The sequence below is a fragment of the Myotis daubentonii genome, chromosome 16 (assembly GCF_963259705.1).
Source record: "Myotis daubentonii chromosome 16, mMyoDau2.1, whole genome shotgun sequence".
Taxonomy (NCBI): Eukaryota; Metazoa; Chordata; class Mammalia; order Chiroptera; family Vespertilionidae; genus Myotis; species Myotis daubentonii.
The window spans coordinates 17016452-17044339 of NC_081855.1; the positions used below are offsets into that span (position 1 = coordinate 17016452).

The following is a 27888-nucleotide window of genomic DNA, read 5'->3' on the forward strand; positions in this document are numbered from 1 at the left end:
GATTGGGGTTGGAAAAAGCCTTGGAGTTTTAATTGATGATCCAAGAAATGAAAAAGGTAGTCACAAGGTTTTTAAAAAGAGAAAAAAGATAGATAATATGAAACAGCAAAATCCTTTCTTTCCTTATCCCTCCCCCCCAGTCAAAGAACTCCCACTCAAAAATAACAGAGCACACAGAAAGGAAAGTATAATTTATATGTACAACCAATAAACCTGATACAGAAGAGGGGATTGGGACAGACCAGGAGTGAGTGTGAAGAGAGACTGGGGAATGGCCAGCAAGAAAGTGAAGGGGCAGCGAAGAGGAAGTGGAGGGTTCGCCATGCAAACTGCCACTCTCCTCAGCCCCTCTTGGGGAAGAGGGTGTGCGTGCCCGTGTCTCCCTAGCCTGCTCTCCATTATTTTTCTCTGGTCCTCAAAGCAAGTAGCCTCCTGACTAGGCCCCCTGCCTCACACACTCAAATTTAGTCCGTATTCAGGCCTTCAGGAGAAAGGGGAGAAGTCCTCAGAACCTGAGCCCCAGAGCTGGGGGTTCCCCCTCATCTGGCCCATTGTGTTCTCTCCCACCCTTTCTAGGTCACCTGGGTCCCTAGGTCAGATTGGGGAGCTCCTCTTTGGCTTGAGGGGGTATCGCCCAACCATTACTCTCTTTGTAGGGGTGGTTCTTGGCCCCTGTGGAGGGGGTAAGATGCCCAACACAAGATGCCAGTACACAGGAGGTAACTGAGCCAGTGAATGGCGCCTTTATTCTGAGGCGGAACAGCAATTGACTCCCTTTAACTGCTCCACACTCTATTTCAGGAGAGGTAAGGGAAGGAAACATGCAGCCACCCCTCCTCTTCCCTTTCTCTCTGCCAGGGCTCATGGTCATCCTTATCTAAAGTCCCCTTCCTCTCTTCAAAGCTCCTTTCCTCCCCCGGAAGTTTCTAAAGGCCAGGCAGTGCTAACCCCCACCTCTGCTCAAGATGGAGCTTATCCCGCAGGAATAACGGCTCCACCTCTTACCTCCCCACAACCATTCATTGGGAAGCTGTGTGTTTGGCAGTGGAGGACAAAGGTTCTTGGAAGACCCTGCTCACCAATTCCCACCCAGACCTCTTCTCACCAGCACAGTCTTCAAAGCACGGTGGGAAAGATGTGTGGGAGTGGAGAGAGACAAAGGGCCCTTCTTGAAAAGAGGAGTCATAGAGAGGGGCAAAGGGGCTCCTAGCCCAGTGGTGGCCCAGCGGGTGGGGAAGGCGGAGGATTGGCAGCAGACCCCAGAGTCTGAGCTGGGGGTCGGCCTCGGGCACGGGGCCTGGGTGAAGGGCAGGCCTGGGATCCAGTCAGTCGTCTATACAGATCACCTCCCCGGCTCGGGGCTCCTTCCGGTCCAGCCCGTCTGACACTAATGCCCCCACCATTTCCTTCTCCTTCTTCACCAGCACTGGAGGGCCGTTGGTGGCGGCTGTTAGGAAAGGGGATAAGGAAGTCAAATCCCTACTTCACTCCCAAACATCACTTTCTGACAATAGTATATGCTCGTTCTCTCTCTCTTTTTTGTAATTGATTTCAGAGAGAGGAACGGAGAGGGAGAGAGGGTTAGAAAATCACTAAGGAGCCTGGCCAGCATGGCTCAGTGGTTGAGCATCAACCTCTGAACCAGGAAGTCATGGTTTGATTCTGGGTTAGGGCATATGCCCGGGTTGGGGTCCGATCCTCAGTGTGGGGCGTGCAAGAGGCAGCCAATTGATGATTATTTCATTACTGATATTTCTGTCTCTCTCTCCCTCTCCCGTCCTCTCTGAAATCAATAAAGATATATTTTTTAAAAAAAAATCAATGATGAGAGAGAATCACTGATCAGCTACCTCCTGCTCACCCCAACTGGGGATCAAGGGTGACCTCCTGGTTCATGGGTTGACACTCAACGACTGAGCCACAATGGCCAGGCAGTATATTCTCATTTCTAAGTCACCTCATGCCACTTGCAACTGTCCAGGGTAGGGGTGGTAAGACCAGAGCAAACACCTCTCCCTGAGGTTCCCCTTGTGCCACATGATGGAACACATGCTCCAACTCTCACTATACCCCCTTCTCATTCACATTGTCTTTCTCTGAAGTAGCCCAGATGGAGGAGGCTCAGGTAAGAGAGAGCTGAACCACTGAAACCCTGGATGAGGTTTTTTGAGAAAGGAAATGGAAGAGAAGCTAAGGAAAGGGTGGGAAGAATAAACCCCAGAACAACTCCATTCCATAAAACACTGGGTACTTCCACGGAAATGAGATGGGCTGGAGCAGTAAAAGATAGCTGAGCAGGGAAACGCGTGGAAAAGGAGAAATGAGAGGGAGTCAGCTGACCTGTGATGAAGGACCCTGCAGGCATCTGGCTGTAATTGGCGCCTGCGGCGGCCAGAGCCCCTACGGGAGCGGAGCTGAAGGCCGCCCCGTACCCCGGGGGTGTGGCGTAGGGACCCGGGGGAAAGACCTGCAATAGAGAAGGAACCCAAATTAGAGAGTCCACAGTCTGAAAGGAAATAAGCTGAAGGGAAAACTTTAAGGACCAAACTCTAGAACTACTGAGGGGTATAACATAAGGAGACTCAAGGGTGATGAGAATACTGGAGTAAGTCATTTTCCATATTGTATAGGATTCCATGTAAGTATGTATACCAACAGGGAGAATGGGATTAGAGGGGAAGGAGGTTACCGGTGTGGGGTGAGGCTCCGTGCCCTTGCTGGCCAGCCGGCTGAGGATGCTGCGCTCGGACATCTGAAGGCGGGCTGCGATGGGGGGTATTCGAGACAGCGTGGCCGGCAGGCGGGTCACGTCTGCCTTCATGTCGCTCAGCAACTCCTCCAGCTGGTTCAGAACTGGGGCCCGGGCCACGGAGAAAGAAGGGCAAGAGAGAGACAGGGAAAGGGAGAGATGGAGCCAGGAAAAGAGATGAAGAGTCAGATGGACAGATAAAGTCAGAAAAAGAGAGTGAGAGGACACAGATGTCAAAGAACCAGAGAAGAAGAAAATGATAGAAGTACACAGAAAAAGAGCGACTCAGTGAGTGGGTAAGTGTCAGGTAAAGAGGCAGAGAGACCAGATCATCACAGAGATAGATGGAGAGAGAAGAAGGAAAAGAGAATACGGAGAAAAGGAGGATAGGGGAGGACATTGGAAGACATAGGGGCGGGGAGTTGTCAGAACATCCCATACTGTAAGAAGGAAGTTTGGGGGTTGGGGATGATAGGGAGGAAATAGGAGGCGTGGGGAGGTGGTAAGTGGTGTCAAAGATTTAAGGATCAAGGTTTTAATATGTTAGGGGGGAGGGAGGTTAGAGGGTCAGCATTAGGAATTAAAACAGGAATCAAAGGGTCCAGGAGTCAATTACTACATCAGATAGAATTAGACGGTTAAAGGGCTTTGGAATTTGATATTTTATTTTCAAGGTAAGAAGGTTTGGGAGGAAGGGTTGAAGGTCAAAGGGAAGTTTCATGGGGTAAGGTCAGAGGGTGGGATGGTGGTAGTTTCCGCCTCGTGGGGTGAATGAGGTCTGAGGAATGTGATTTGTGGGATTGGGGATAAGGATTTTTGTGGCTCTACACAGGCCAAGGCCCCAGAGAGGGTGCTATCGGCAGTATGGCAAGCATGTGGGTCAGTGAAGATCTTCTACCCTTTGGAGGGGATGGGGCACAGCCTCATGGAGTTCTGGGGAGAAAGTCCCTCTCTTAAGCACTGATGTGAATGCTATTAGGCAAGGATGAGAGTTGGCTGCACAAACTCTAGTGGCTAAAAGCCAGGTGGGTTAGGGGTGGGGTTACAGGTCAGAGGGGGTTGGTTCAGAGGGTAAAGGGGTCAGAGGGGTGGGAAGATTTTGAGGGGGTGCGGGGTGAAGACTTACGCAGCGTTGTGGGCCCTCCCCCGCGCGGGGCCGCCGCGGCCCTTACCCTTGTGCAGTACGGCGTTGGCCGGCTTGTTCCCCGCCAGCGACTCCTTGGAGAGGTGCTGGTGGCTCTCAGCCAGGCACTCGGCCTCGGCGAAGCGGGCGTGGAGGGCCATGGCGGGGTGCGCCGGCTCCTGTGATAGGTTCAGGTAGGCCGCCCGCCGAAGCTGCTCCTCTATCACCAGCGCCTGCTCCAGGAGCTGAGGGGGAGGGGGAGAGGAGTGAGTGCAGGGTCTGCCAGCAGTGGGTGAGTGGACAGTGGGCCAGACTGGAGACCACACTGCTCACTGCTGACCCAGGGCATCCCCACTCCACACCAATACCGACCCTAGCACCAACCCCGATCCAGACCACAGTCACAGACCCAAGCTTACACCCCAGTCTGGGCCTCAAGCATCACCACCACCTCAAGGTGTTAACCTTCCCTACAGTCCAACCAGAGGGGGCCCACCTCTCACCCAAGCCCGTCTTCAACACTGTTCCTTTTGTTCCTCATGCCCACCTTGAATCTCCGGGCCAGAAACTTATTTTTCATCTCCAGAAAGTTCCCCTTATTGGCTTCAGTTTTAAATGGCTCATTGATAATGGCAAACTGAGCATCATTCTGGATGTCCTGCCACCGTGCATAGCCATGGCTGCCAATGAAGGAAGACGACCATCAAGGAATTTAACAGGAATGGCCTGGGCTTGATCTCCCCAAAGGGTGGCACTGTGCCCCCTTCTCTGGGTGTGGACTCCTCTTCCCTGTAACTCCCCTCTCTCTAGGTTGTAAGAACCTTTTTTTTCTTGTATTTGTATCAAAGGATACAGAACAATCCCAGCCAGAAGCCAATAGTCATGTCTTCGGTGCCAGATTTCATTGAGTTTCCCCGAGGAAATAGCTGCCCGTTCCTCATTCTGCCACAGTGTGTGAAGCTCTGAAAAGAGGATGGAAGATAGATGAGGCATCAGGAATTTTCAAACCACATCCAACCCAACAAACAGGTAGAGATGAGGGAACTGAATAGTGGTGGAGGACGCTAAGGGCTCTTTATGAGGGACAGGTCAAGGTTAGAGTAGGGTTAAAATAGATGGTTAAAAAAGTAGTTACAAACAAGGTTCAAGTTAGAATTAAGAATAAAGGTAGAGCCCAGCCAGCATGGCTCAGTAGTCGAGCGTTAACCTACGAACCAGGAGGTCAGGGTTTGATTCCTGGTCAGGGCACATGGCCAGGGTGGGGCATGCAGGAGGCAGCCGATCAATGATTCTCTCCCATCATTGATGTTTCTCTCTCTCCCTCTCCCTTTCTCGCTGAAATCAATAAAAAAAAAAAAAAGTAATAAATAAATAAATAAATAAAGGTAGAATTAAAGACAACTTTAGAGTTAAGAGTACAGACAGTCCTTGGGTTACACTGGACTAGACTTAGGTTGTTTCGTGGTTACGTCGCCATCTCCCATTTACTTATATAAAAAAAAAGATTCTGTAATTTTGATGTATGTACATATGTGCTTTATGTTTTTTATTATTTATTTACCACAAGGTCAGGAATTGTTATCTTTGTTTTAATTTTTTTTTACTGTTTCACTTCATCACTGCGGTGTATGTGTTCCCTGTGAGTGACGTATGTGCTTATGTAGGTGGGTTCCGACTGACGCGAAAATCGTGTTACGTCGCGCCGTAGGAACGGAGCTCCGACGTAACCTGAGGACCACTGTACACTTAAGAAGGACTGAGGGCAAGGAGTAGAGACAGTGTGTATCATTTCATTGGCAATTACTTGGAATTAAGGCCTCAGGCAAAAAGAGAGACCCCATGAGGATGAGCACATCCCAGTGAAAAATAGGTGGCAGTAAGCGACACCCACCCACCTGTAAAGCCGCCATCTGCAATATTGAACATGAACCGTGGCTTCTCTGCCTTCTCCTCACGTCGCCCATTGGATCGTGGCTCGTCTCGGGGCCCAGACCGAAGCTCCCGGCCGCCTTTCACATCTTCTGCTAGGGCAGATGGGACAGAGCTCACACCTGAGGAGTCTCCTTCCAGACCCCATGACTACCCCCTGTGCTCTGCTGGAACTGGGAATAGCAACCCACCCAGGTGCCAGGCATTTGGTCCCCCAGACTCCACCTCCCCTGATTCCCTCTGGTTCCCAAGTGTCCAGTCCTTCCACCCATTACCTCTCTTGCCCAAATCCCCTGTTTCCCCCTCTGGCCTCTCCCTGTGTTCCTGTCCATCCAACGGCTTCTCCTCCCCCCTCTCTCCTGGCGTCGACTCTGTGGCTGTGGGAGGGGGTAAGGGACAGGAAGGGAGAATGTCACCCTCATTCCCTGAACCCAGAAGAGGGAACCCCCAAATTCTAAGCCCATCCCCCCTAAGTCCATGCACCCACCTGACTTCTCTCTGTCCCCCCGGTACCCAGGTTCAGGCTCCATCTCTCCAGCCACCCCTGGCTCCTCGTCCTCCAGAGGAATCTTCCTTGACTCCGGCCGTTCCCCGAGCGATAGGGCTGGGCTGGGGGCATCAGCCTGGGAGACAATGAGTCTGGATGAACTGAGGGTTCCCAGACACCTGACCTTCAAGACCCCCCTTCCTTCTCCTTAGAGGAGCCAGGTCGCCACACACCTCTGTCTCCATCTTCTCCCCAATTTTGCTATTCTTCTCTGGCTTCTCCTCCTGGTTTTCAGCTTCATCCTTCTCAAGTGGCGTCCTTACGCCATCTCCTTTCTCACTGGGAGCTGGAGTAGCTACAGGGGGAAGGCAGAGTGAAGAAGGCAGAAACTCCCCACCTTGACCCCAATCCCTCTGTGTCTGGCCCCACCCGATACCGGCCTCATCTCCATCTCTCCAGCTATGCTGCCCCATTACCAGGCTTAGAGGTGCAGGGGCTGTTGGCAGCAGAAGCCTCGGGGGTGGTGGGAGACGTTTTGGTGGGAGAGGAGGCTCTGGAGGAGCGCTTGGAGTCAGCACTGGGGTCAGGCATCAGCTCAGGCATCGACCAGCGCCCATTGATGTGCTCAAACTCTTGTACCTGAGGGGAGAGGGAGTGTCACAGACACAGGATCTGCTTCAGGCAATGGACACCAAGGAGCTCCAGTCCCCCGTCTCATCTTGAACCAGCCTGAGTCTGGAACTCAGGGACGCAAGACAGAGGAAGGACAGGGGCCAGGCAGCCAGCTTGGCCCTTTTGGTGAGGAGAAGACTGTACCTTATTTTTTAAAATAATTCTTTATTGTTGAAAGTATTACATATGTCCCTCTCTCCCCCCATTGATCCCCTCCAACCTGCCCCAGACCCAGGCCCTAACCGCCCCACTGTCTGTGTGCATGGGCCATGTGATACCTTCTTCTTGACGAGAGACATGACTCCAATGCGGGTCAATACTTGCTGGCGACTCAGGCCCTCCCGAGGGACCCCGTCGGCAAATGTTTCAGAGCCGTCTGCCCCGGGCTCACAGAGATGGCGCATGAACAAAGACACGTAGGCCCTAAGAACCATGGGGATTGAAGGTGGGTTAGAAGAGCCTTAAGAAGGACAGGGGTTACAGAACCCCTGAACCCTAAATTCCTCAGGTGCCTCCGGGGGTCCTCCTGAGCCTCTCCAAATCCTAAACCCCCATCTGCCCCTCCCCTTGTTCTTCCACTCTCTCTTTGGCTTTGGTACTTCATTCCTAGGCCCCATCAGTCAGCTCCTCATCCTTTTCACCAGCTCCCCTGCCCGGCTAATGGCCAAATAAATGTGAGGCAAGGACAGTCTAGGAGAGGCTCCTCTCGTAACCACCTCTCCCATGGGGGAAAAAGCCCGGCCTCTCTACTCTCAGCTCGTCTGAGGGAAGGTGGGTCAGGCTAAGCCCACCTCCCAGGAAACCGAGCTAGGACTGTTGTACGGCAGGGAGCGTGATGGTCAGCTGAGTAAGATCACATCATATGGGGCCAAGAGGAAGGAGCACACACCCAAAGCTCTTACCCTTTCACCCAACTCGGTCCCGTATCACCCACACTCACTTGAACTCTTTCTCAGTCTTGCCCCTTAGGTCTCGCACCAGCCACTGAGTGGTGAAGGCATCCTGCGGCGGCATCCCCCAGCGCATCACGGCATTGAGGAAAGCCTTCCGCTGACGGGTGTTGAACCCCAACACCTAGGGAGAGGAGGGAGCGGGAGATGACGTCCAGGCTTCTCATTTCTTGGTCCTTTCTCCCTCAGTGACTCAATTTCCGACCCCAGCTTTCATTCTCTCCTTAGGGAACTCCGGGGCGCCCGGGCCCAGCTCTCACCTCAATGTTGCCCCCAACGCGAGCCAGCAGTGGAGGCAGTGGCTTATCTTTTTCATTCCGGAGCTGCCTCTTTGACTGTCGACGCCCTGGACAGGGATGACCCCAGCAAGTAGATCCATTACTTCTTCCACCCCCAGTCCTGCCAACACCCCATTCCCACAAGATAAAGAACTCGGGGAAGGCCTGTGACATGTCTGAGGCATTTCTAATTTTCTTCCAAGCACTTTCAGAACTACTAACTCAGTAGTTCTAAAAGAATCAAGTCATATTGAAAAATTACTATTAAATATTTGATGCAAGCAAGATTACTGATGGGAATGTAAAATGATGCAACCTTTCTTTATCTTTCATTTAGGCATCTAAGCTTGTGTGGTTATATACTCCGAATTTTAACAGTGGTGAGGTTAGGGATATTTCTTTCTTTCTGCTCATCTGTAATCTTTACTTTTTCTTAAAAAAAAAAAAAAAAGGGCATTTATTTATATAAAAACTGGGCTTAAAGGACAATAGGAAGTGAAATGAGAAGAGATGTGGTAGAAAGTCAGGAAAGTAGATGCCACCTTCAGGACGCTCATCAAAGTCTTCATCCTCCTCCTCTGATCCCACCGAGTATTCTGACTGGTTATCTGCAAGGGGAAAGGCCTCAGTGTCAGCGATGGCTCCCTGGACAAGCCCTTTCCTCCTGGATGCCTCCTGGGGATGCTGGATGACGTCCGCAGTCTGACTTCAAAGCCATATATCCTGAACCATGTCCACACACCTTGTCTCTGACCCCTCCTGAATCCTGGGTAACCCACTTTAAACAAGGACTCCTGGGTGTCCATAGGAACCCTCCACCACCACCAAATAGTTTAGATCACTCGCGAATCCACCTGGCCTCTGGGTAGCTCCTACTGATCCCTCCTAATCCCTTTCCCCTTTAAGAAAGAAGGCCCAGCTTCCAGGCCTCTCTCTTTCCTGGAATGCCCCAGCCTCAGGCCCCTCCTCTTCTCAGTTCCTGCACGGGGGGGGGGGGGGGGGGGGGGGGGGTCCTCACCTTGGTCCTCTTGAGCAGCATCGTTGTAGTTGACTTGCTTGCGAACCCGCTTGCCCTTGCCGAGGTTCCGGGCTAGGTCTTCCTGCTGCTGCTCATAGTGATGCCTCAGCAGCTTTTCCCAGTAGTCAGGGTCCACGTTCTCCTCCTGCTTGATGATCTCCCGTTCGATCTCCTCAATCTGAACAGCAGGAGAATGAACGCTGGTGGCTTCCCGCTTCACCCAGTCCTTCTCCCTCCTGCCGCCTAGATCTCAGCTCTGCATACATTTTCCGGACATCGCACGTTTTCCTGTTCCTTATCTCTTACCTTCAGTACGCTCCTCCTCGTTATTTCCCTCTCGAAACTTCTCCTCTAGTGCCCTCTGCGTCCCCCCTGCTCTGACGCAGAAAGCACCCTTCCGTGTGTACCAGTGCAGTGCTTTCTGTGCCTAAGTCTTTCTCCACAGTCCAGTTTGACCCAGACCAAGCAGTTGTTTGTGGCTCACTACTGCTCTTTGCTGGGCACTAAGATAAAAGATCAGATAAAAAACAAGAGGAAAGGGATCCTCCTACTTTGAGGTCCAGTAAAGGAAACCGCCCCTCAGAGTTGGCCTGGGATAGACAGTCCCTACCTCGCCCCAGCCTCTCACCTTGTCTTCCTCCCGCACCACATACTGGGCCACCTTGAAGGAACTGAGATATTCGTTCATATTCTGCACGTCAGTGTCTTCGGTTGCATCCTGGTTTCGGTCCAACAGCCGAGCAATGGCCTCATTGTCATAGTGAATCACGCTGCTGTCCTCCTCCTTGTTCTCCCCTGGTGGACATGGGGAACAAGAGGGAACTCTTGAGTTCCAACCAAAGTCTCGGGCAGAACTTTAAAAAGATCCAAGGAAAGCATTCCACTCTGCTTCCCTTCCACAGGAGCTCTGGAGAAGGCCCTTTCCCTGGAAGTCAATGTAGTGATTTGTTGTTTTCAAGCCTACATGAAAGGAAAGGGGCCAACTTTCTCCACAGACTGAACAGAACAGTTTTTCTCCAAGGGTTTCAGAAGAGAAGTGCTCACGGGAGAGCAGGGGCCAGTTTGAAGAAGTTGCAAAAGAAGTTCTCACCCTCGTTCTCATCCTTAAATAGTTCCTCAGTGCCAAATTTGAGGATGTCATCCAGCTCCTGCTTGGACATGGAGCCCGCCTTGGAGCCCAGCCCAGGGCGCACTACCAGGTGGGTCAGCATCATCTTTCTCTTGGCCACTTGTGTGATCCGCTCTTCCACTGATGCACGAGTCACAAACCGGTAAATCATTACTTTGTTGGCCTGGCCGATTCGATGAGCGCGGCTAAAGGCCTGCAGGAGTGGGAGAAAGTGAGCACGGGCCAGGGGAGTGGCAGAGGAAATGCCATCAACATGTTCCGGAAAGGAGACCGGCAAGGAAGAGTCTTCTATCTGTCCCCCCAGAGGTTTTTTTTGTTTTGTTTTGTTTTTTTTGTTAATCAATTTCATTGATTTTTAGGGAGAGTAGGAGAGGGAAGGACACAGAGAAAAATCAATGTGAGAGAAACACATCGATTTGTTGCCTCCTGCAAGAGCCCGACTAGGGCCCGGGCCGGGGAGGAGCCTGCAACCAAGGTACGTGACCTTGACTGGAATCGAACCCGGGACCCTTTGGTCTGCAGGCCGACGTTCTATCCACTGAGCCAAACTGGCTAGGGGCCCCCAGAGGTTTATTTCTGACCCCAGAACATGACACCCTCCTCCATGAACCAAAGCCTCCTTGCCAAATGGTGCAGAAGCTCTAGGAGGCGAGTTCTCACCTGGATGTCATTATGAGGGTTCCAGTCAGAATCGAAGATGATGACAGTGTCTGCCGTGGCCAGATTGATGCCCAAGCCCCCAGCTCGGGTGGACAGGAGGAAGCAGAATTGTTGGGCCCCAGGAGCTAAGAGGAGTGAATCAGGAGATAAGGCTTTTCTTGTAGCCAGCAATTCAGTCTACCTGTTCCTAGATATTCCCTGACTACAAACAACCATGTCCCCAACTCAAAAGCCCAAGGGGCTTATATCCTCCCAGAAGAGGCCCCTCCCAGCCCAGGGACCTATGCCCTGGTTTCTCAGGCCTCCCGCAGTGGGACCAAGGCATCTATCTCCCCGCTTACCGTTGAATCTATCAATGGCCTCCTGCCTCAGGGCACCAGTGATGCCACCATCGATGCGCTCATACTTGTAGCCTTCGTAGTCTAAGAAATCCTCTAGCAAGTCTAACATTTTGGTCATCTAGAGCAGGGAAAAGAAGAGCCCAGAATGAGGAGGTAGTGGGGTGTGCCCTGGCTGTTCTGACTATCCCTTTACTTTCCCTCAACCCCAATCTTTACCCTTGTCTCCCTGCACTCCTAAGCTCCCCTGGTGCTGCTTCCCCCAGGCCCCTCTCATTCCACATTCTTGTCATAATTTCTTCTTGATTTCAGATCATTTCTCCTAAGGCAGAGACTCTTCTCTGAGACCCACGAAAAGTTTTCAAAGAAATCTATAAATCCCCTAAAAACCTGTATACAACTGTTTAATTGTGCAGCTTTTCTGGAGAGTGGACCCATAGCTTTCATAAGATTTCCAAAAGGTCTGCCTCTCCTCCCCTCTCCAATAAGGTTAACAAATAGAAATAGCTACCAGCCCCCCAGAGACCTCCTTGAAGAGGCAGATGGTTCACCCTCCCATTCTCTCCATGAGGCTTAAAATAAATTGACTACAATTTCCAAAGAACAGGGACCAGGGTCCAAGAGGAACTTAGCTATACCAGAAACTTAAGGGTGAATCTCCTAATCTCTCATCCCATGGCAGGCACAGGAAGGAGGCAAGGGATTAGTCGGATGGTGGGAATGAAGCGCAGGGCTGGGTCACCTGTGAGAAGATGAGCACTCTGTGTCCTTGCTCCTTTAGCTTCCGCAGCATCTTCTGCAGCAGCATGAGCTTCCCAGACGACTTAATAAGGGCCCCACCCTCATAAGCCCCACTGGGGAGTTTTGGGGACTCCTGGACAAGAGGGAGAAAGGAGGAGAGGATAAGGAAACATACCCCTATATTCTAACTGTGCCTAGGAAAGCTAGAAGCCCAAATCCAGCCTCCACACCTTTAAAATTCCTACTCCTCTCAGAAATCCAGTCCCAGCTTCAGCCCTGTGCTCAACACCTCCCACTGTTAGAAAGCCAGGCATGTACTAATCAGTTCCCAGCTCGTGTATCTACCATAGCAGCCACAGGAAAGAGGTATGGATGGTTGCAGCACTTCTTAAGATCCATCATGATGTTAAGCAGTGACACCTGGTTCCCACCGCCTCGTGAATTCAAGGCCTCAAAATTTCGAGTCAGGATATACTTGTAGTATTTCCTGAAGACCGGGGTTGAGGGTAGAGAAGAAACACAATACAATAAATGATTATGATGTTGCACTTGATCACCAACTCTTGGAAAGCTGCCAACAAACGCCCAACCCCGGGCCCAGGTAACCCGCCTTGCATCTCACTTCTGCATGGGGCTCAGCTCCACTCGAACGATGAGCTCTGTCTTGGCTGGCATGTTCTTAAAGACGTCAGCCTTGAGCCTCCGAAGCATATGTGGCCCCAGCAAATCATGCAGTTTTTTAATCTGGTCTTCTTTGGATATGTCTGCAAACTCCTCCAGGAAGCCCTCCAGGTTGCTAGTAGCCAGGAGGAGATGTGAACAGCTGTCAGGTTCTTTGCCTCTGAACTCAAGCTCTATTCTTCACTTCAGATGAACCCTCCACCCACTTGTTTTAGCCCCCCCCGCCCTCTCATTTCTGCAGACTACCCTAAGCAGCTACTTACTTAAACCTTTCTGGGGTGAGGAAGTTCAGCAGGTGAAAAAGCTCTTCCAGATTATTTTGCAATGGAGTCCCTGTTAGCAGTAATTTATGATCTATCTTGTAGCCATTGAGGACCCTGAAAAACTAGAAAATGGGACAAGAAGACAGGAGAAAGGGCCCATCAGTGGCAAATGGTTGGCCCACAGTATCAACCTTTTCCTGCCTCCAGCTTCCATTTCCTCCAGGATCAGAGGCTCCAAGTCCCTAGCCCTCACCCTCTTCCACCCTGGACTTCTCCCAGAGGTTCTCCGGCATCTTGCCTCCTGGACTACAGAGGAGCCCCTGGTACTTAGTATTTTAGGGTTAAGGCAAGTCGGAGTCCACACCTCAAGCTTCTGAGGCCTGAGCGTCGCACTCACCTTGGACTGGTTGTTCTTGAGTCGATGGGCCTCATCCACCACGAGGCAGGCCCAGCGGATGGAGCCAAGTGCTGCCTGATCAATGGTGATCAACTCATACGATGTCAGGAGAACATGGAACTTCACCTGTGCCTCCCTCTGCCAACACAACATTATCCATTCGGCTGCCACCCGACACCCCAGCCCCTAGACCCCCATTTTCTACCGGGGCACCCTGTCCTGACCATGACTGCCAAAGGGACTCGGTTATCCTGTCCTCCAACTTTGGCTCCATGCAGGGATCACTGAACATGGCCCCCAAACTTGCACCACATGTCCAGTATGGACAGATCCATGTACACCCCTGGGAGTACCTACTACATCTCCAGGGCAGGAATGCAGAGAGGTGAGGGTGGGTAAAGGAGGAAGACGCTGGGTGAGGAATAAAGAAACTGAAATCCTGTTGGGGTAAAGAAATGACAGATTTGAGGTCTAAGAGGATATGAAGCAGAGGGGCTTACCTTCATCTTAAAGGCTTTCTTGCCGCCTTTGATGGCATTATCTTCAAAGGAAAACTCATTCTCACGAATGATGGCCCGGCTGTCCTTGTCACCCGTGTATGTCACCACATAAAACTTGGGTGCCCACATCTGGAACTCCCGCTCCCAATTGATGATGGTAGAGAGCGGGGCACTCACCAGGAAGGGACCCTTTGTGTGGCCCTGGGAGTAGAGGGTAGGGGGGACCATTAGTAGGTTGTATACCCCAGTCCCCTGCCTGTCACACCGCGCCCCCCCGCCCCGCCTCCATCCTCCATTCCCTCATTCCCCAGGCCAGGCTAGGCCTCGGCCTGGCTTCCCCCTCAGGAGCCCCAGAATTCAGCACCTCCTTATAGAGTGAGTAGAGGAAGACGATGGTTTGTATGGTCTTGCCCAGCCCCATCTCATCAGCCAGAATGGTGTCGGTGCCCTGGGCCCATGAGAAACGTAGCCAATTCAACCCTTCCAGCTGATACATGTGCAGTGTGCCTCCAGTGGCTGTGATAAACCGTGGCTGAGTCTCATATTTCACTGTAGGCTGTAGAGTTAAGAAGTCAAAAAGCTCAAGGAAACTGTCAGCTGTCTTGGTCTCCTCCTCTGCCCTCCTCCCTGGCACTGGTACCAAGTTGGGTCACAATTCCCTTTACCACAGCCAGCGCTCGTGGAAGTTCTAGTCTTTAGTCCCTCCCCCTCGTTCCTTAAAACAACACCCAGCAGCACTGCGGGGAAGGACGCTGGTGGAAGGGTCCTATGTGCTTCTGTCTCTAGCGGCTCTCTCTCTCTTATGCCAAAATCCCTAGCCACTCCTGGGGCAAGGCTGAATATTGAAGAAAGAGCTACTATTCAAAGAAGCTGTTGAAACTCTGGGAAGTTCCGTCAGTAGCCTCTGGGAAATGTTCAATCACCATGGCCCCAGAAACGAGAGGAAAGCCGTGAGAGGACTTACGTCGTTAGTAGGAGAATTGGGAGGCCCATCACCCTGCAGCTCCTTCTTCTTCTTCTTATACTTCCGGGGCTGGGCGGGGTCCTCTCCCATAATTAGTTCTCTGGGAAAAGAGTGGGTCCTGAGTGAGGCCTGGTTCTTGGTACCCCCCCTCTTCGGAACTCATTCCAGACCTATCTCCCACTTCCCATAATCTACGTATTCTCCCAGGCTTTGTACCCTCACCCTTAGAGTTCACCTCTACAGCTAACTCTCCGTACCCCTGAGCACCCTCTTTCTCATTGCTCAGGCTAAATCATATTTCTGTTCCACACACTGCCTCTTCACCAACCCCACCCCAAACAACCTAACCCAGGTTCCCAATGTCCTAAATTCTAGATAGGTCTGTCCCTCCCTACTGTACCTCATTTTATGCTAAAGGTTTAGCTTTTATGCCTCTATCCTCGGACTCCCTCTAACTCATGACATAGCTCCCTTACCGGTGTCTCCAGTAGCTTTGCTTATGGTCTTCATATTCGGGGATATTCATTTCATCTTCCTCCCACGTGGACTGGTCATATGGCAAGTCCCTCCATTTTACTAAATAGTGGTAATTTCCCTTTTTATCCACACTGTGGGACAGGAGGAGAAAAATAATATGGATCACAAGTAGGAAAAAATCATAATAAACACAATTATCAGCGAACATGCATAATTTGTCACTGAATCCACAATGTTGGCCACTAAAAGGGAATTCAGAATGGCTGAAATACTACCTTAACTTTTTCAGAATGGCTTCCTAAAAATCAACTACCAAAGAGCACCCCTGGGGCCCTCGCTAGTTTGGCGCAGTGGATAGAGCGTCGGCCTTGGGACGGACGGGGCTCAGGTTCAATTCCGGTCGAAGACACATGCCTTGGTTGCAGGCTAGATCCTGGCCCTGGGTGGGGAATGTATGGGAGGCAACCAACTGATGTGTCTCTCTCACATCGATGTTTCTCTTTGTCTCTCCCTTCCCGTCTACTCTCTCTATATATCAATGGGAAAAATATTCTCGAGTGAGGATTAACAAAAAACACACAAACCCGCCCCTGGGCTTCAATATCACTTGTCCATCCAATCAGTATTTACTAAGCATCTACTCTATGCCAGGCACTGGTGAGTCAGGGGTGAACAGAAGAGACAAATGATTCTATTCTCATGGAGCTCATATTCTGCTGGGGAAGGCAACAATGAAACAGAAAAATAAATTATAGCACTAGGCAGTAATAAGCACTATGAAGAAAGAAATACTAAAAGCACTGTATTTAGTAGAAATACTAAAAACATGTTTTTCATGTTTTGCTTTCATGCCCTGATCCCCAGACGCACGTGTCATTTCCTGTGCTATTAGAGATTAAAGGAAGCAATGGCAAAAAGTCAGTGCTGGCTGGGCTTTCCCCCTGGAGTCTTTCATCCCCATAGAGGAAACAAGGCCAGAAGGGCTGGGGCTGCAGCAGGAGTTATTCAGATAGGTCAATTATTTGGTTAATTAACAAATGCTAACATGCGGCCATACTTCCAACAAGAAGGGCGGCACATCCCAGAGCCAAGGCCTTCCCAGGGACCGAGAATTCACCTGTGGTTGATGATACGGTGGACCGTCATCCACTCTGGCTTGATGCCAAAACGATAATATTTCTCCTCCATCTCAGCGTAGTGCGGATCTTTCACCTTGCGCTTGTCACTCTTCCCATCATCCTCACCAGAGCCATAGTCCAGGGGTGGGGGCTCATCCATGTCATTCTTCCGTTGGTAGTTTCGGTACATTACCAAGTGGAAGATTTCCAGCTGATGGGGCACAGAGGATGGTGGGGAAGAGACAACCCTACCATCCCAGGGAACAAAGGGGAGAAGGAAGACGCCACCAGGGGAAGCGCATGGAAAGGGGAGCGATGAGAGAGATGGGATGCGACACACAAATTAAAGCGAAAGCAGGAGAATACAATGAAGCAGAACAGAGTCGGGATGTGTGTGGGGATGTAATAAGCAAAGGAGGCAGGGAGTAGGTTTATTAAGATCGAGACTATAGCCCGGCCAGCGGGCTCAGTGGTTTAGCATCGACTATGAACCAGGAGGTCACGGTTTGATTCCCGGTCTGGACATATGCCTGGGTTGCGGGCTCAGTCCCCAGTCTAGGGCATGCAGGAGGCAGCTGATCGATGATTCTTTCTCACCACTGATGTTCTGTCTGTCTCTCTCTCCCTTTCCCTTCCTCTCTGAAACCAATAAAAACATTTTAAAAAAATTGAGAATATAGGTAAAACATGGTTAAAGTTAGATAAGAAATGGGATTAAGGAAGACTATGTTATAACTGAGGGAAGAAATCTAATAAAAACTGAGAGAAATGCCAAAACCGGTGTGGCTCAGTGGATTGAGCGTTGGCCTGCGGACTGAAGGGTCCCAGGTTCGATTCCGGTCAAGGGCATGTACCTTGGTTGCGGGCATATCCCCAGTGGGGGGTGTGCAGGAGGCAGCTGATCGATGTTTCTCTCTCATCGATGTTTTTAACTCTCTATCCCTCTCCCGTCCTCTCCGTAAAAAATCAATAAAATATATTTAAAAAAAAAAAACTGAGAGAAAGGACTAGAGACCAAGAACACCACATTTTCAAACTAAGAAAGTAGGTATGGTGTGAGGGCCTAAGGCTTGATGTGAGGGAAAGCAAAATCTGTGTATTTGGAAGAACAGAAAATAGAGGGGTGAGAGAGAGAATTGCAGCAAATGGGGTCACAGGACAGCGGGCAAGGAAAGGCCCTTGTACCTGAAGCTCCTTGGCCCAGGAGCAGTGCCAGTAGGACAGTCCTACCCACTTGACAAAGAACTCTCGCTCTGATCTGCCTTGAAGAGGACGAGGAGGTGGGGCATCTGGATTCCCATCTACCTGTGGGGGGGCCGGCACTGCCACGGGCGGTTCCCCCCACCGCCAATGCAGGATCTTCTGCACACGGCCTTTCAGCATGGGGCACTTCAGGATGGACACACACGAGGCGGAAAGAAAAAGGCAGAAAGAGCCCACCATTAGAGTCGGAGAGGGATCCCACCAGGGAATCTCGGGCTAAGTGTGGGGGAGGCAGAGGAAGAGCTAAACGTCTGGGACCCAGAGATGGGACAGGAGTCAGGGCTGACAGTAAACACTGAGAGATGGGTACACTCACTGTGCATCGGGGACACAGCCATTCACCGTTGGGGATGTCAGGCAGGGGTGGGTTTAGACAATGAATGTGGTAGGAGGAGATGCAAGCGTCACAGCACAAGAGCTCCCCACCATCCTTGCACACACGGCAGTACTCCATGTGATCGTCTTCTTCCTCCTTCTCCCCTTCTTCCTCTCCCTCCTCTTCATACTCCTCCTCCTCTTCCTTGGCCTCCCACTGTACCCCCTCCTTCTCCTGGGAGGCCAAGGACAGACACAGACAGAGACAGGAGAAAGGAAATAGGCGTGAGACTGGAAGACAGAGGCAAGGACAGGACACCTAAGTTCTAGAAGTGCCTGGAAGACTGGTGGGAACAAAGACACAGGATGTCCCAGTTTCTAAAAATGTTGATTTGGGGAGCAAAGGGATGGGGAGAGAAACAGACTAGAATCCTGGTCACTTAAACATGTTACTGAGAAGGCCAGGCCTCTGGGCATAGGAAGAGGACAACGGAAACCACGGAGGAAAAGACGGGCGGGTCCCTGAGGTGCTGGCACCAGGTACTCACACAGTGGGGGCAGCTCCATTTGCCCTCAGGAGCCCGGTCAAGCTCAGGATCAAGGCAGACGAGGTGGTAGGCACGGGGGCAGGTGTCGCACAGAATAATTTCCCCACCCTGCTGGCACACCTCACAGTAATCCTGGTGATCCGTCTCGTAGCCATCAACCTCCTCCTCCCCGGCCACTGCAGGACAGCCCAGGACTGTCATATACCCCCGTGGAGGCAAAGGAACAGAGAAAGAAAGAGGGATTGGGGAGGGGGTAGGGAGGGGAGGGCGGGGAGGGAGGGAGAGAGAGAGAGAGAGAGAGAGAGAGAGAGAGAGAGAGAGAGAGAGAAGGGTTGAATACAGAATTCAAAATTGAAAATAAGAAAGAACGAAGGAATGAAAGGAAAGCAAATTGACAAGGTCACACACAACTGACAGCCCTTACCCTTCTTCTTCTTTCTCCCTGGCCGGCCTCTCTTTAGTTTCTTGGTGCGGACAGGGCCATCAGGACGGCCTGAGGCACTGTGGACACTGCCACTATCCAGGTCTGACTCCTCAGCCTCTGGTTCGGGGCCCTCGTCACTCTGAAAAACATACTGCCCATAGCCCCATGGCTGTCAGAGAGGTTGACTCGATTTTACTCCCCTCCCCAGGCCTCTGGCTCCCACTTCAGCTTCCCTCATAGACCCCTGTGTCTGGACACCTGCCCCCCCACCCCCGCCCCAAACCCTGACACCCTGCAGGCGTATAGTGAACAGGGAAGGGCTACTCACTGAGCCTTTCTTCCTCTTGCCACCCAGAAGCCCTAGTTTGATTTTGAGTGGTGTCATCTTCTTTCCCCGAAGCTTCTTGCGTCCGTCAGGCACTCGGGGGCTCTTACTCCGCCTCTTATGACCGGGACCTGGATGAGGAGTGGCAATGAGGGAGGAGAAGCAGAGGTCATGACCTCCTGGGATAACAGAGGTCACAGGGATCCTTTCTGTGGGTTCTGATTTCACGGAGAACCCTTCCCGGAGAACACTTCTCCTGCAGCAATCAGGACTGAGAGGACAAAAGAGTTCTAGACTATAATTTGAGGACATGCGGCTTGGAGGGTGGGTGACAGTTGTTCAAAGAGGGTTTCTCACCTTTGCCCTCTTTGGTTTTGGCTCTTCGGATGGGTGGGGGTTGGATATCAGCAGCAGGTGGGAGTGGAAGGGCAGGGGATCCGGAAGGTGCTATGGGGGTGGCCGATGAGACAGCAGCTGACACCTGCTCAGCTACAGCTGCGGCTGCTGCAGCCGCTGCTGCCGCCACAGCTGCTGCCGACCCCTTGAAGGGGTTATTGGCACTGAACTCTCTCCACTTGGCCCCAAGGATGGTCATCATCTTCGACATCGGGATCTTAGGGTTCTTCTTAGCAATTAGCGGCCTGTGAACATACAAGCAGAAGACTCGGACCTTTTACAGGTGTTCTGGGAATATTGCCATTTCCCCTTATCAACTAAGTCTATGTACAAGCTAGGATTCCTGAGTGGCGACAGTATGTCCTATTAAGAATAACATCAACTTGAAAGTAAATAAATAAGTTTAAAGAAAATGGTTAAATAAGACAGAAAAGGTATTTTAAAAAATAGAAAAAGCAAAATAAAATTTAAATGCACAGAAGATAAGGATAAAACAAAAATGATATAAAAATGCTTTACTTTTGAATATTACTTTACATTTCATAAAATACTTTCATATACATTACACCTTTTTGGTTGTTGTTAATCCTCACCTAGGACATTTTCCCATTGATTATTTTAAAGAGAGCGTGGAAGGGAGGGAGGAGTCAAAGAAACATCAACGTGAGACACACACACCGATTGGTTGCCTCCCACATGCACCCCAACCAGGGCCTGGGATCGAGCTTGCAACTGAGGTATGTGCCCTTGACCAGAATCGAACCTGGGACCTTCAGTCTGCAGGCCAATGCTCTATCCACTGAGCCAAACTGGCTATGGCCATCACACCTTATTTTATCCTCACAATAATACTATGAGTTGCTATGATTCTCTGAATTTTCTAACAAGTTCCATGAGCCCTGATGAAGGATCCCATCAGGTGGAGTCTGATGGGCCACACTCTTGCAGGGATATGGGTGACTGTCTGTAGCAGTGAGGTAGGTGAGACAATAGTACTTAATAACAGCTACCAGGTATGGAATGCTCCCTAGGAGCCAGGCACTGACTGTACTGAGCTTTCCATTCATTATCCCATCAAATCAGGACAAGACCCCTGTGAGGCACACACTGTGACATCCCATTTTACAGATGTGTAGTGACTTGCCAGGATACGAGGACCTGAGCCTCAGGAGGCTGCCTCCAGCGCGTTAAACTGCTATGCGAAAGTGCCTGCTCCCTAAAAGGCATCTCTGCTATACTCTACTTTACTTGGGAGCCACAGAAGCTCAGGTCCTGCGGCTGGCAATGCATCCTCCATTATGACTGGGGCCTAAAGTAGGGGCAGAGGACCGGATAACTGAGCGAAGAAAATGGAGGCATGCTGATGCTCTCTCTCAGCTGCCGTCTAGAGAGAAGTCATCCAGGAGAAACTGGGACTCTTGTCCGTCCTCACTGTTTTGTCACTAGAGCATTTTCTAACCTGGTGCTGGAATTGTGACACCCCCGACCTGTGAAGGGCTCCTGACTGTGGCCGTTGGATCCTTAGGAGTCTAGGAATTCCCTAAAGTTACATTGGAACTTTGTGTGTGCGCGCGCGCTGTGAATTTCTTTGGAGATCAGTTTCTTAGCTTTTATCAGATTTCAGAGGGGCCAGGGCCTCCCCAAAATAAGAAGTGTCTATTCTCGCGGACTCTGCAGTCCCACCGCACCTCATGAACTGGCTAAAGGCTTTGTAGTTGGTGAGCGTGTGGTAATCCTCCTCCGAGAACACATGCTCCACGTCCTCCAGGCCCCAGGTGAGAAGCAGAGTTGCTGATGACTTCTGCTCTACCTGCTGGGAGACACCAGGCTTTAGTGAGGCTGAGCTGGTGCTTCTCCAGGCCCCAGCCTAGGCCAGGGAAGCGGGTGGGTCCTACCTACCGGCCCACCAGCTTCCCTGGGTTTTCTGCTTCATGTCCCCATTCTCCAGCCCAGTCTCCCCCTGTCCCCCACTGTAGCCTCTCCATTTAGCAAACAGCCCCCTTTGGGTTCCCCCTGCTCACATCTGTCTTCACTACTCATTTCTCCCCCTTACCCCCTACCTGTACTCACCTTGGGCCCACCATCTCCCTCCCCTTTTTTCCGCCGCTTGGTCTTCTTCTCCTTTTTTTCTCGGTGCTTCCGTCTCCGCTTCCGACCTGGTCCAGTTCCATATTCACTGCCTCCACTCTCCGACTTCTCCCGGTACTCATCTCGCTCAGAGCCAAATTCCTCTTCACTGTCCTAAGGGAGGGAAATAAAAATAACATTTCCTCAGCCCGACCATGTGCCAGGAACTGTTCGTAGCACATAATACATATTGTCTCTTAAACTTCACAACAATCCTGAGACAGTAACTAATCTATTTGTACCCACGTCTGTGTTGTGTGTGTTTCTGCAGATGAGGAAACTGAGGCCCAGAGAGCTAAATAAATTGCCCAAGAAGACAGAGGACTGCTAGGCTCCAAATTCATGCAGTCTACCTCCTGAGCCTGTGCTTTCAACTGCTTCTCTCTGTTGCTAAGGCAAGTTACATAGGAAATTAGGCTCTTCCCTGTTTGTAGTAAGTGAAGTTAGGGTCCCAGATACATGAGATACAGGCCAGCAAGAGGTGCGGGGAGGTTGGCGGTGTGTGTGTCGGGGGGTGTGGGGGGGGTGGGGGGGGGTAAGACAGGACCAGAAACAATTTAGGCCTCTGGGAATGGGTCTCCTGAGCCTTACTGTAGAGACAGAAGCCTTTAACACTTACAAGCTTCTTGCGTTTTCGGGGTTTTCCTGGCTTGTTCTCCTTCTGCTTCTTGGGTCCTCGTTTTCTCTTCTTCACACCCAATGCTGAAGGCAGCAGTCGAATGTCATCCTTATCTTTGGAGCAGAGAATAACAGAAAAACCTAAGCTTCTAGGTTCTCGGTCTATGCAGCCCCTTGACCTCACCCTTCCTAACTTCCTTGGTTCCTACTTCCCACTCTCTAGGAACTCCAGCGTTAACTCCTCCGAACCTTGACTCTTTTCACTGGATGCAAACAGAGTCTTTTAAGCACTCTGGGATGCTCGGTTCTGAATGGGAGGTCAACGGTCATAAGGAAAGAGCAGCCAAACCACTCCCTTCTCTCCCCTCCTACTAACAAGGGACCAGGCTCTAGGTCATGGGCTCCGACTGTGGCAGGTCCTTTCAGTCGCCGCCAGGGCTCCTCCTGCCTTCCAGAACCTCACTTAGCCAGCTGGCATCCTGCCCAGGAACTGGGGAAGCCATGCCCAGCTGCTGGCCTGGCCCGACCCCAGCACTTGGAGTGGGGAGACACAAGCTGGCAGCTCCCTAAGCCAGATGCTGAGAAGGGAGAGCCAAAGGTGGACACCTGGGTTCTCACTCTAACACCCTGGGGCCCTTCACATCCTTTTTGTGAAGAGGGAGGCCTCTATATTCCTGCAGATGATCACCCAGCCTCCTGTCACCCCAACACAGCCCTGGAGGAAAAGAAATGATCAGCTGGTCACTTTCACTTCTGGCCCCCAGGTTCATAGTTTCTGGCTCCTTCATCACACCCTAACCCTACAGTAGAAAGCGTCCACAATTATCAAATAACTAGAGGCCCAGTGCACGAAATTCGTGCCTGGGTAGGGTCCCTAGGCTTGGCCAGCAATCAGGGCCAATCAGGGCCTTCTGGCTGCCGGCCTGGGCCTCCCTTCCCCGGCTGCTGGCCGGGGCCTTCCTTTGTTCTGCGCTGCCCCCTGGTGGTCAGCACAAGTCATAGCTAGCAATCGAACTCCTGGTGGAACTCCCCAGGGGACACTTTGCATATTAGCCATATATATATACACTAGAGGCCCGGTGCACAAAAATTTGTGCACTCAGGGGGGTCCCTCAGCCCTCTCCCAGTCTGGGACCCCCTCAGCGGATGTCCACCTGCTGGCTTAGGCCCACTCCCTAGGGGATTGGGCCCAAGCTGGCAGTCAGACCTCCCTCCGGCAGCCCTGGAGCCCTCGGAGGATGTCCACTTGCCAGTGGGGAGCAGGCCTAAGCTGCAGTCAGATATCCTTAGTGCTGCTGAGGAGGCAGGAGAGGCTCCTGCCATCACTGCTGTGCTGGCAGCCGGCAGCCTGGCTTGTGGCTGAGCAGAGCTCCCCCTGTGGGAGTGCACCGACCACCAGGGGACAGCTCCTACATTGAGCGTCTTCCCCTGGTGGTCAATGTGTGTCATAGTGACCAGTCATTCCCAGTCATTCTGCTGTTAGGGTCAATTTGCATATTACCCTTTTATTATATAGGATATATATAGAGAGAGAGAGACTAGAGGCCTGGTGCACGAATTTGTGCACCAGTGGGGTCCCTTGGCCTGGCCTGAGGGATCAGGCTGAAATCGGCTCTCTGACATCCCCTGAGGGGTCCCAGATTGTGAGAGGGTGCAGGCCAGGCTGAGGGACCCCACCAGTGCATGACTGGGGCCGGGGAGGGATGCAGGAGGTTGGCCAGCCGGGGAGGGACCACGGGAGGGTTCCAGGGCGTGTCCGGCCCCTCTCACTCAGTCCCGATTGGCCAGACCCCAGCAGCAAGCTAACCTACCAGTCAGAGCATCTGCCCCATAGTGGTCAGTGCACATCATAGCGAGCGGTTGGGCTGCCTTAGCATATCATTAGCATATTATGCTCTGATTGGTTGAACGGCTGACCAGACAACCGGACACTTAACATATTAGGCTTTTAATTATGTAGGATTCCTTCTCCTCCTAAGCAGCCTGGAATCTGCCTTCAAATCTATTTCTATATCTCTGCTCCCTTTGGGAACTCTAGGACCCTCTTCTTTGTCCCTTAGTCTCACCCTTCATTTCTAAATTTAGTTCCAGACATCCTGACCATTCATAAATAAACAGTATGGGAGACCCAGACAAAGATATAGACACAGACACACCCTGCATCTATATTATCACATGCACACGCATACACTCATACTTATAAGCGCACATCGAGGATAGCCTGTACCTGCTTTCAGCAGGGCTACTAGGCCCCTAACTTTCTCTCCAAATGTCTGTCCGAGAGGCCAGGGCTGGTTCTTCCTTGATTTCCCCCTGCCCCATTCCCCATGACCCCTGCCAGTCTGGAGGCTTAGGAGACAGAGCTACTCCATGCAGAGGAAGACACTGATGCCACACAGACATGGGGCCCTGATTGGCTGCGCTCCCACAGCCAGCATTAGACTAACCAGCCAGACCTGTCCTGTTAGGCAGAGGTGGCTGTGGCGGTGGCTGTGCTGGAGAGAACCAGCGCTTGGCCCAGCCCCTCGCTCCAGGACACACAATCCTTCCTCCCACAGCCGCCAAGGGAAAATTAGCCACAATGAACACTGGAGGCCTCCGTTCCCATTGCCTCAGAATCCCGTCAATGCTGTTCTTCCTAACTCCTGGACCCCGTGTCTTCTCCTGCAGGAAGACACCCTAGGAATGGGGGGGGGGGGTCTGCAGAAAGCTCCCCACCCTCCCGGGGATGGGGGGGGGGCAGAGTGAAAATTGTAATAGGAAATAGGAAGTCAGTAAGACGCCAGGCCTCAGCAGTCAGCTCTCCCTAACCCCGGGGACGGAGATTAATAGGAACATGGAAACGGGGCTGCGGGGAGAGTGGCAAGAGCCGGCCAACTGGCTAAGGACCAGGGACACCGCCTGGGTCGCCACCAGCTGGGGGCGGGGCCCGGCCGGGACCTCGCCGCCCTAAGTCCAATCCCCACCCCTGCAGGTTTCCGGGCTTCGGAAGAGAGTGGTGGGGAGAGGCTAGGTAGCAGCGTGGCTAGGAAAGGAAAGGAAAGCAAAGGAAAGGGAGGGCAGTGAGGCGAATCTAAACCCCAGCCTCGGTCTCACCAGCCACTCAAAGCTGGCCTGGAGCCCAGACTCTCCCGCAGCCCGGCGGATCGCGGGAAGACGGCGAGGGCGGAGGGCGGAGGGCGGAGGGCGGAGCCTGGCGGCCCCGAAAGCGGGAGGAGCCTCGCTGCAAGCCGCGCCTCCCGCCCGCCCCTCTCCTAATCTCACCATCAATCTCTCACACATATATTTATTTTTTTCTCAAATTCCCTTCCCTCCCCCACAACGAACCACCATAATAGGTCTGCTGCACATGCGTATTGCACGCAGGGGGTGGGTTTGTATCTTCAGACCTTTTGCAAAGAAACTACCAGAATTTTCCGCACCACCCACAATCATTCCCCACCCCCACCCCCAGGAATCACATCTATATATTATGTTATATTATTTCTCTAGACTTGCCAGAAGGGGGAGGGAGAAGAAATGAGTTTTGGGCTTCCTGCTCCCTTCCCCCATCAATACGAGTGCTATTATTTTAAACGTTCAACAATGTAAGGAGACTGGAGAGGGGGGAAGGGATAAAATTGGTCTTGGGGAAAAAATGTAAGACAAAATGGTGAGAATCAAAGCAGTCAGAAGGAAAAACAATAGAAGCCTCTAATACGCACATAGAAAAGGCTGAGGGAGGGCAGCCCGAGCAAATTTCCTTGAAGAAGGGTGATTTAGCCCACACTTAGACAGAAATAATGAGCAGACTAAAAATATTTTTCCTAAGTTTTACCCCAGAAAGTCATCTAAGGTCACTGATTAGACTTGGAGGGCTGAAAGGGAGATAAAAATTGCCCTGGGAGACAGAGGAGGTGGGTTTTCAATTCAAATAAAGAATTTTAAAAACATCTGACGTTTCTTCTGGTCTATTCAGAACGCCAAGAGGGAAAGGGGAGGGAGAACTGACACAAAGACCCATCTCCCCCTCAGACCCTGCTCCGCTCAGAAACCTAAATCCCGATCAAAACCCCCCGATCGCACATCCCAACTTGGAAATGCGAATGGGTGACAGCTGCCAATCCCCCTCGGAACCGACATCCTTTCTGCCCCTCGCTTTTAGCCCCTTGGGCTGTTTTCCTGGCGCCTTCCCTCCCAGCTCCTGGTTCCTTTTCCCTCCAGCAAATCAATGGGCTCTCGGGGACAACTTTCTAAAAACTTTTCCCCTTTCAGAGCAGCCTGGCGGCGGCGGAGAGGGCTTTATCCCGTTTCACCCGACACGCAGCCCCCTGCCCTCCTAATAGAAGCACCTACTCTCCCCACAGGACGCCTGCCACGGGCGCCGCAGATCGACAGGACCGTTTTACAAAGAACACGCTGCTGGACGTGGCGAAGTTTGGTGCATTGGTGCCGCATGGCACCCAGAGGCTCGGGGCGTGGGTCTCCCCTTTCACTGCCCCAGCGGAGGGTGTGGAGCCTAAGGATGCTCGCCTCGAGGACGAGAGAGAACTCCCGGGAGAGGGGTCTGCGCGGGGCCGTCGCCGGCCCGGGGCGAGCAGGGTGTCCCCTCCGCAGCGGGAGGAAAGGCCGGGAGGCGGGCGCCGGGTCGTCCCTGGGGAGGGGCCGAGCGCCGGCCGGGCCGCCGGGCAGCGGGGTGGGCAGTTCACTCGCCCCGACCTGCTCGGGGCGCGGGTGGTTCCGGCCGGAGTGACAGTGAGTGGCAGCCACGTGAGGCTCCTGGCCGGGCAGCTCGGCCACCCGGACTGACAGGGGCGGGGGGGCGGGGTGTGCGCACTTGACACAAAAGAGCCCCGAGCACAGGAGGTGGACTTGGGGGCGTCTGGGCCCCCAGACCCTTGCCCCCCCATTCTGAGTGCCCGCTCTCCCTGCGGGGTTCCCGGAAGTGGCCTGCGTGGAGGGTGCGCCACCTGCCCAGTCCTCGGCGGCCCAGACAGGCACGCGACCCTCCCCCCGCGGCCCCGAGCCGGCGGACACTGAGGTCCCGGCAGGTGGGGGTCCCACGGACACCGCACCCCCCCGCCGCCTCTCCGACTCCTGAGGGGGAGGGGGAGGGCCGCGGCCGCTCCACACGCGGACACCCCACTTCACCGCCGGCCGACCCCACCCGGGCCGGAGCCCGCGGGGTGCCCGCGGCCGCCCCTCCCCCACGCGCCCCTCCCCCGCCGCCGGCCGGCCGCCGGGTCTCCGCGGTCCCTCGCGCGGCCAGGGAGGGGGCCCGGGCTTCGCCGCGGCCGTTTCCTGCCTGCCCCCTCCCCGCCGAGGGAAAAAAAAACCTCCTCCTCCTCCTCCCCCGAAGCCGCGACCGAGTGGCCCGGTCCGCGCGCGCAGCTCGCGCCCAGCGCTCTCCAGCCCGGGC

At 52.6% G+C, this 27888-nt stretch overlaps 1 protein-coding gene and 1 non-coding gene across 14 annotated transcripts in view; both read right to left on the reverse strand.

Moving 5' to 3' along the window:
• Positions 1-176: 176 nt before the first annotated feature.
• The window catches only part of CHD3 (chromodomain helicase DNA binding protein 3), a 28213-nt gene continuing 501 nt past the window's right edge, over positions 177-27888 (reverse strand). Inside the window, exons 2-40 of one of the 13 annotated variants that reach the window (XM_059668719.1) lie at positions 22492-22604; positions 21816-21986; positions 21434-21555; positions 19707-19990; positions 19353-19480; positions 19025-19163; positions 18601-18776; positions 18054-18287; positions 17660-17863; positions 16474-16685; positions 15356-15487; positions 14880-14979; positions 14280-14471; positions 13916-14116; positions 13416-13553; positions 13019-13140; positions 12697-12870; positions 12420-12561; positions 12076-12207; positions 11337-11454; positions 10996-11120; positions 10297-10528; positions 9835-10001; positions 9207-9384; positions 8731-8796; positions 8171-8256; positions 7901-8034; positions 7239-7383; positions 6765-6927; positions 6522-6643; positions 6289-6424; positions 6077-6178; positions 5768-5896; positions 4726-4834; positions 4420-4552; positions 3922-4117; positions 2690-2853; positions 2341-2467; positions 177-1447 (exon numbers count right to left, since the gene is read on the reverse strand). In XM_059668719.1, the coding sequence (XP_059524702.1) occupies positions 1326-1447; positions 2341-2467; positions 2690-2853; positions 3922-4117; positions 4420-4552; positions 4726-4834; positions 5768-5896; positions 6077-6178; positions 6289-6424; positions 6522-6643; positions 6765-6927; positions 7239-7383; positions 7901-8034; positions 8171-8256; positions 8731-8796; positions 9207-9384; positions 9835-10001; positions 10297-10528; positions 10996-11120; positions 11337-11454; positions 12076-12207; positions 12420-12561; positions 12697-12870; positions 13019-13140; positions 13416-13553; positions 13916-14116; positions 14280-14471; positions 14880-14979; positions 15356-15487; positions 16474-16685; positions 17660-17863; positions 18054-18287; positions 18601-18776; positions 19025-19163; positions 19353-19480; positions 19707-19990; positions 21434-21555; positions 21816-21986; positions 22492-22604 (5870 nt within the window). In that variant the 3' untranslated portion in view covers positions 177-1325. Of the gene's footprint in view, positions 1448-2340; positions 2468-2689; positions 2854-2910; positions 3190-3875; positions 4118-4419; positions 4553-4725; positions 4835-5767; positions 5897-6076; positions 6179-6288; positions 6425-6521; positions 6644-6764; positions 6928-7238; positions 7384-7900; positions 8035-8170; positions 8257-8730; positions 8797-9206; positions 9385-9834; positions 10002-10296; positions 10529-10995; positions 11121-11336; positions 11455-12075; positions 12208-12419; positions 12562-12696; positions 12871-13018; positions 13141-13415; positions 13554-13915; positions 14117-14279; positions 14472-14879; positions 14980-15355; positions 15488-16473; positions 16686-17659; positions 17864-18053; positions 18288-18600; positions 18795-19024; positions 19176-19352; positions 19481-19706; positions 19991-21433; positions 21574-21815; positions 21987-22491; positions 22605-27888 lie in introns of those variants that run through there. The other 12 variants (XM_059668713.1, XM_059668711.1, XM_059668709.1 and 9 more) reach the window with 12 other exon arrangements.
• LOC132219477 (small Cajal body-specific RNA 21) lies at positions 7631-7770 on the reverse strand. The gene has a single exon (XR_009449478.1). It is a non-coding gene; the product is annotated as a small Cajal body-specific RNA 21 (non-coding RNA).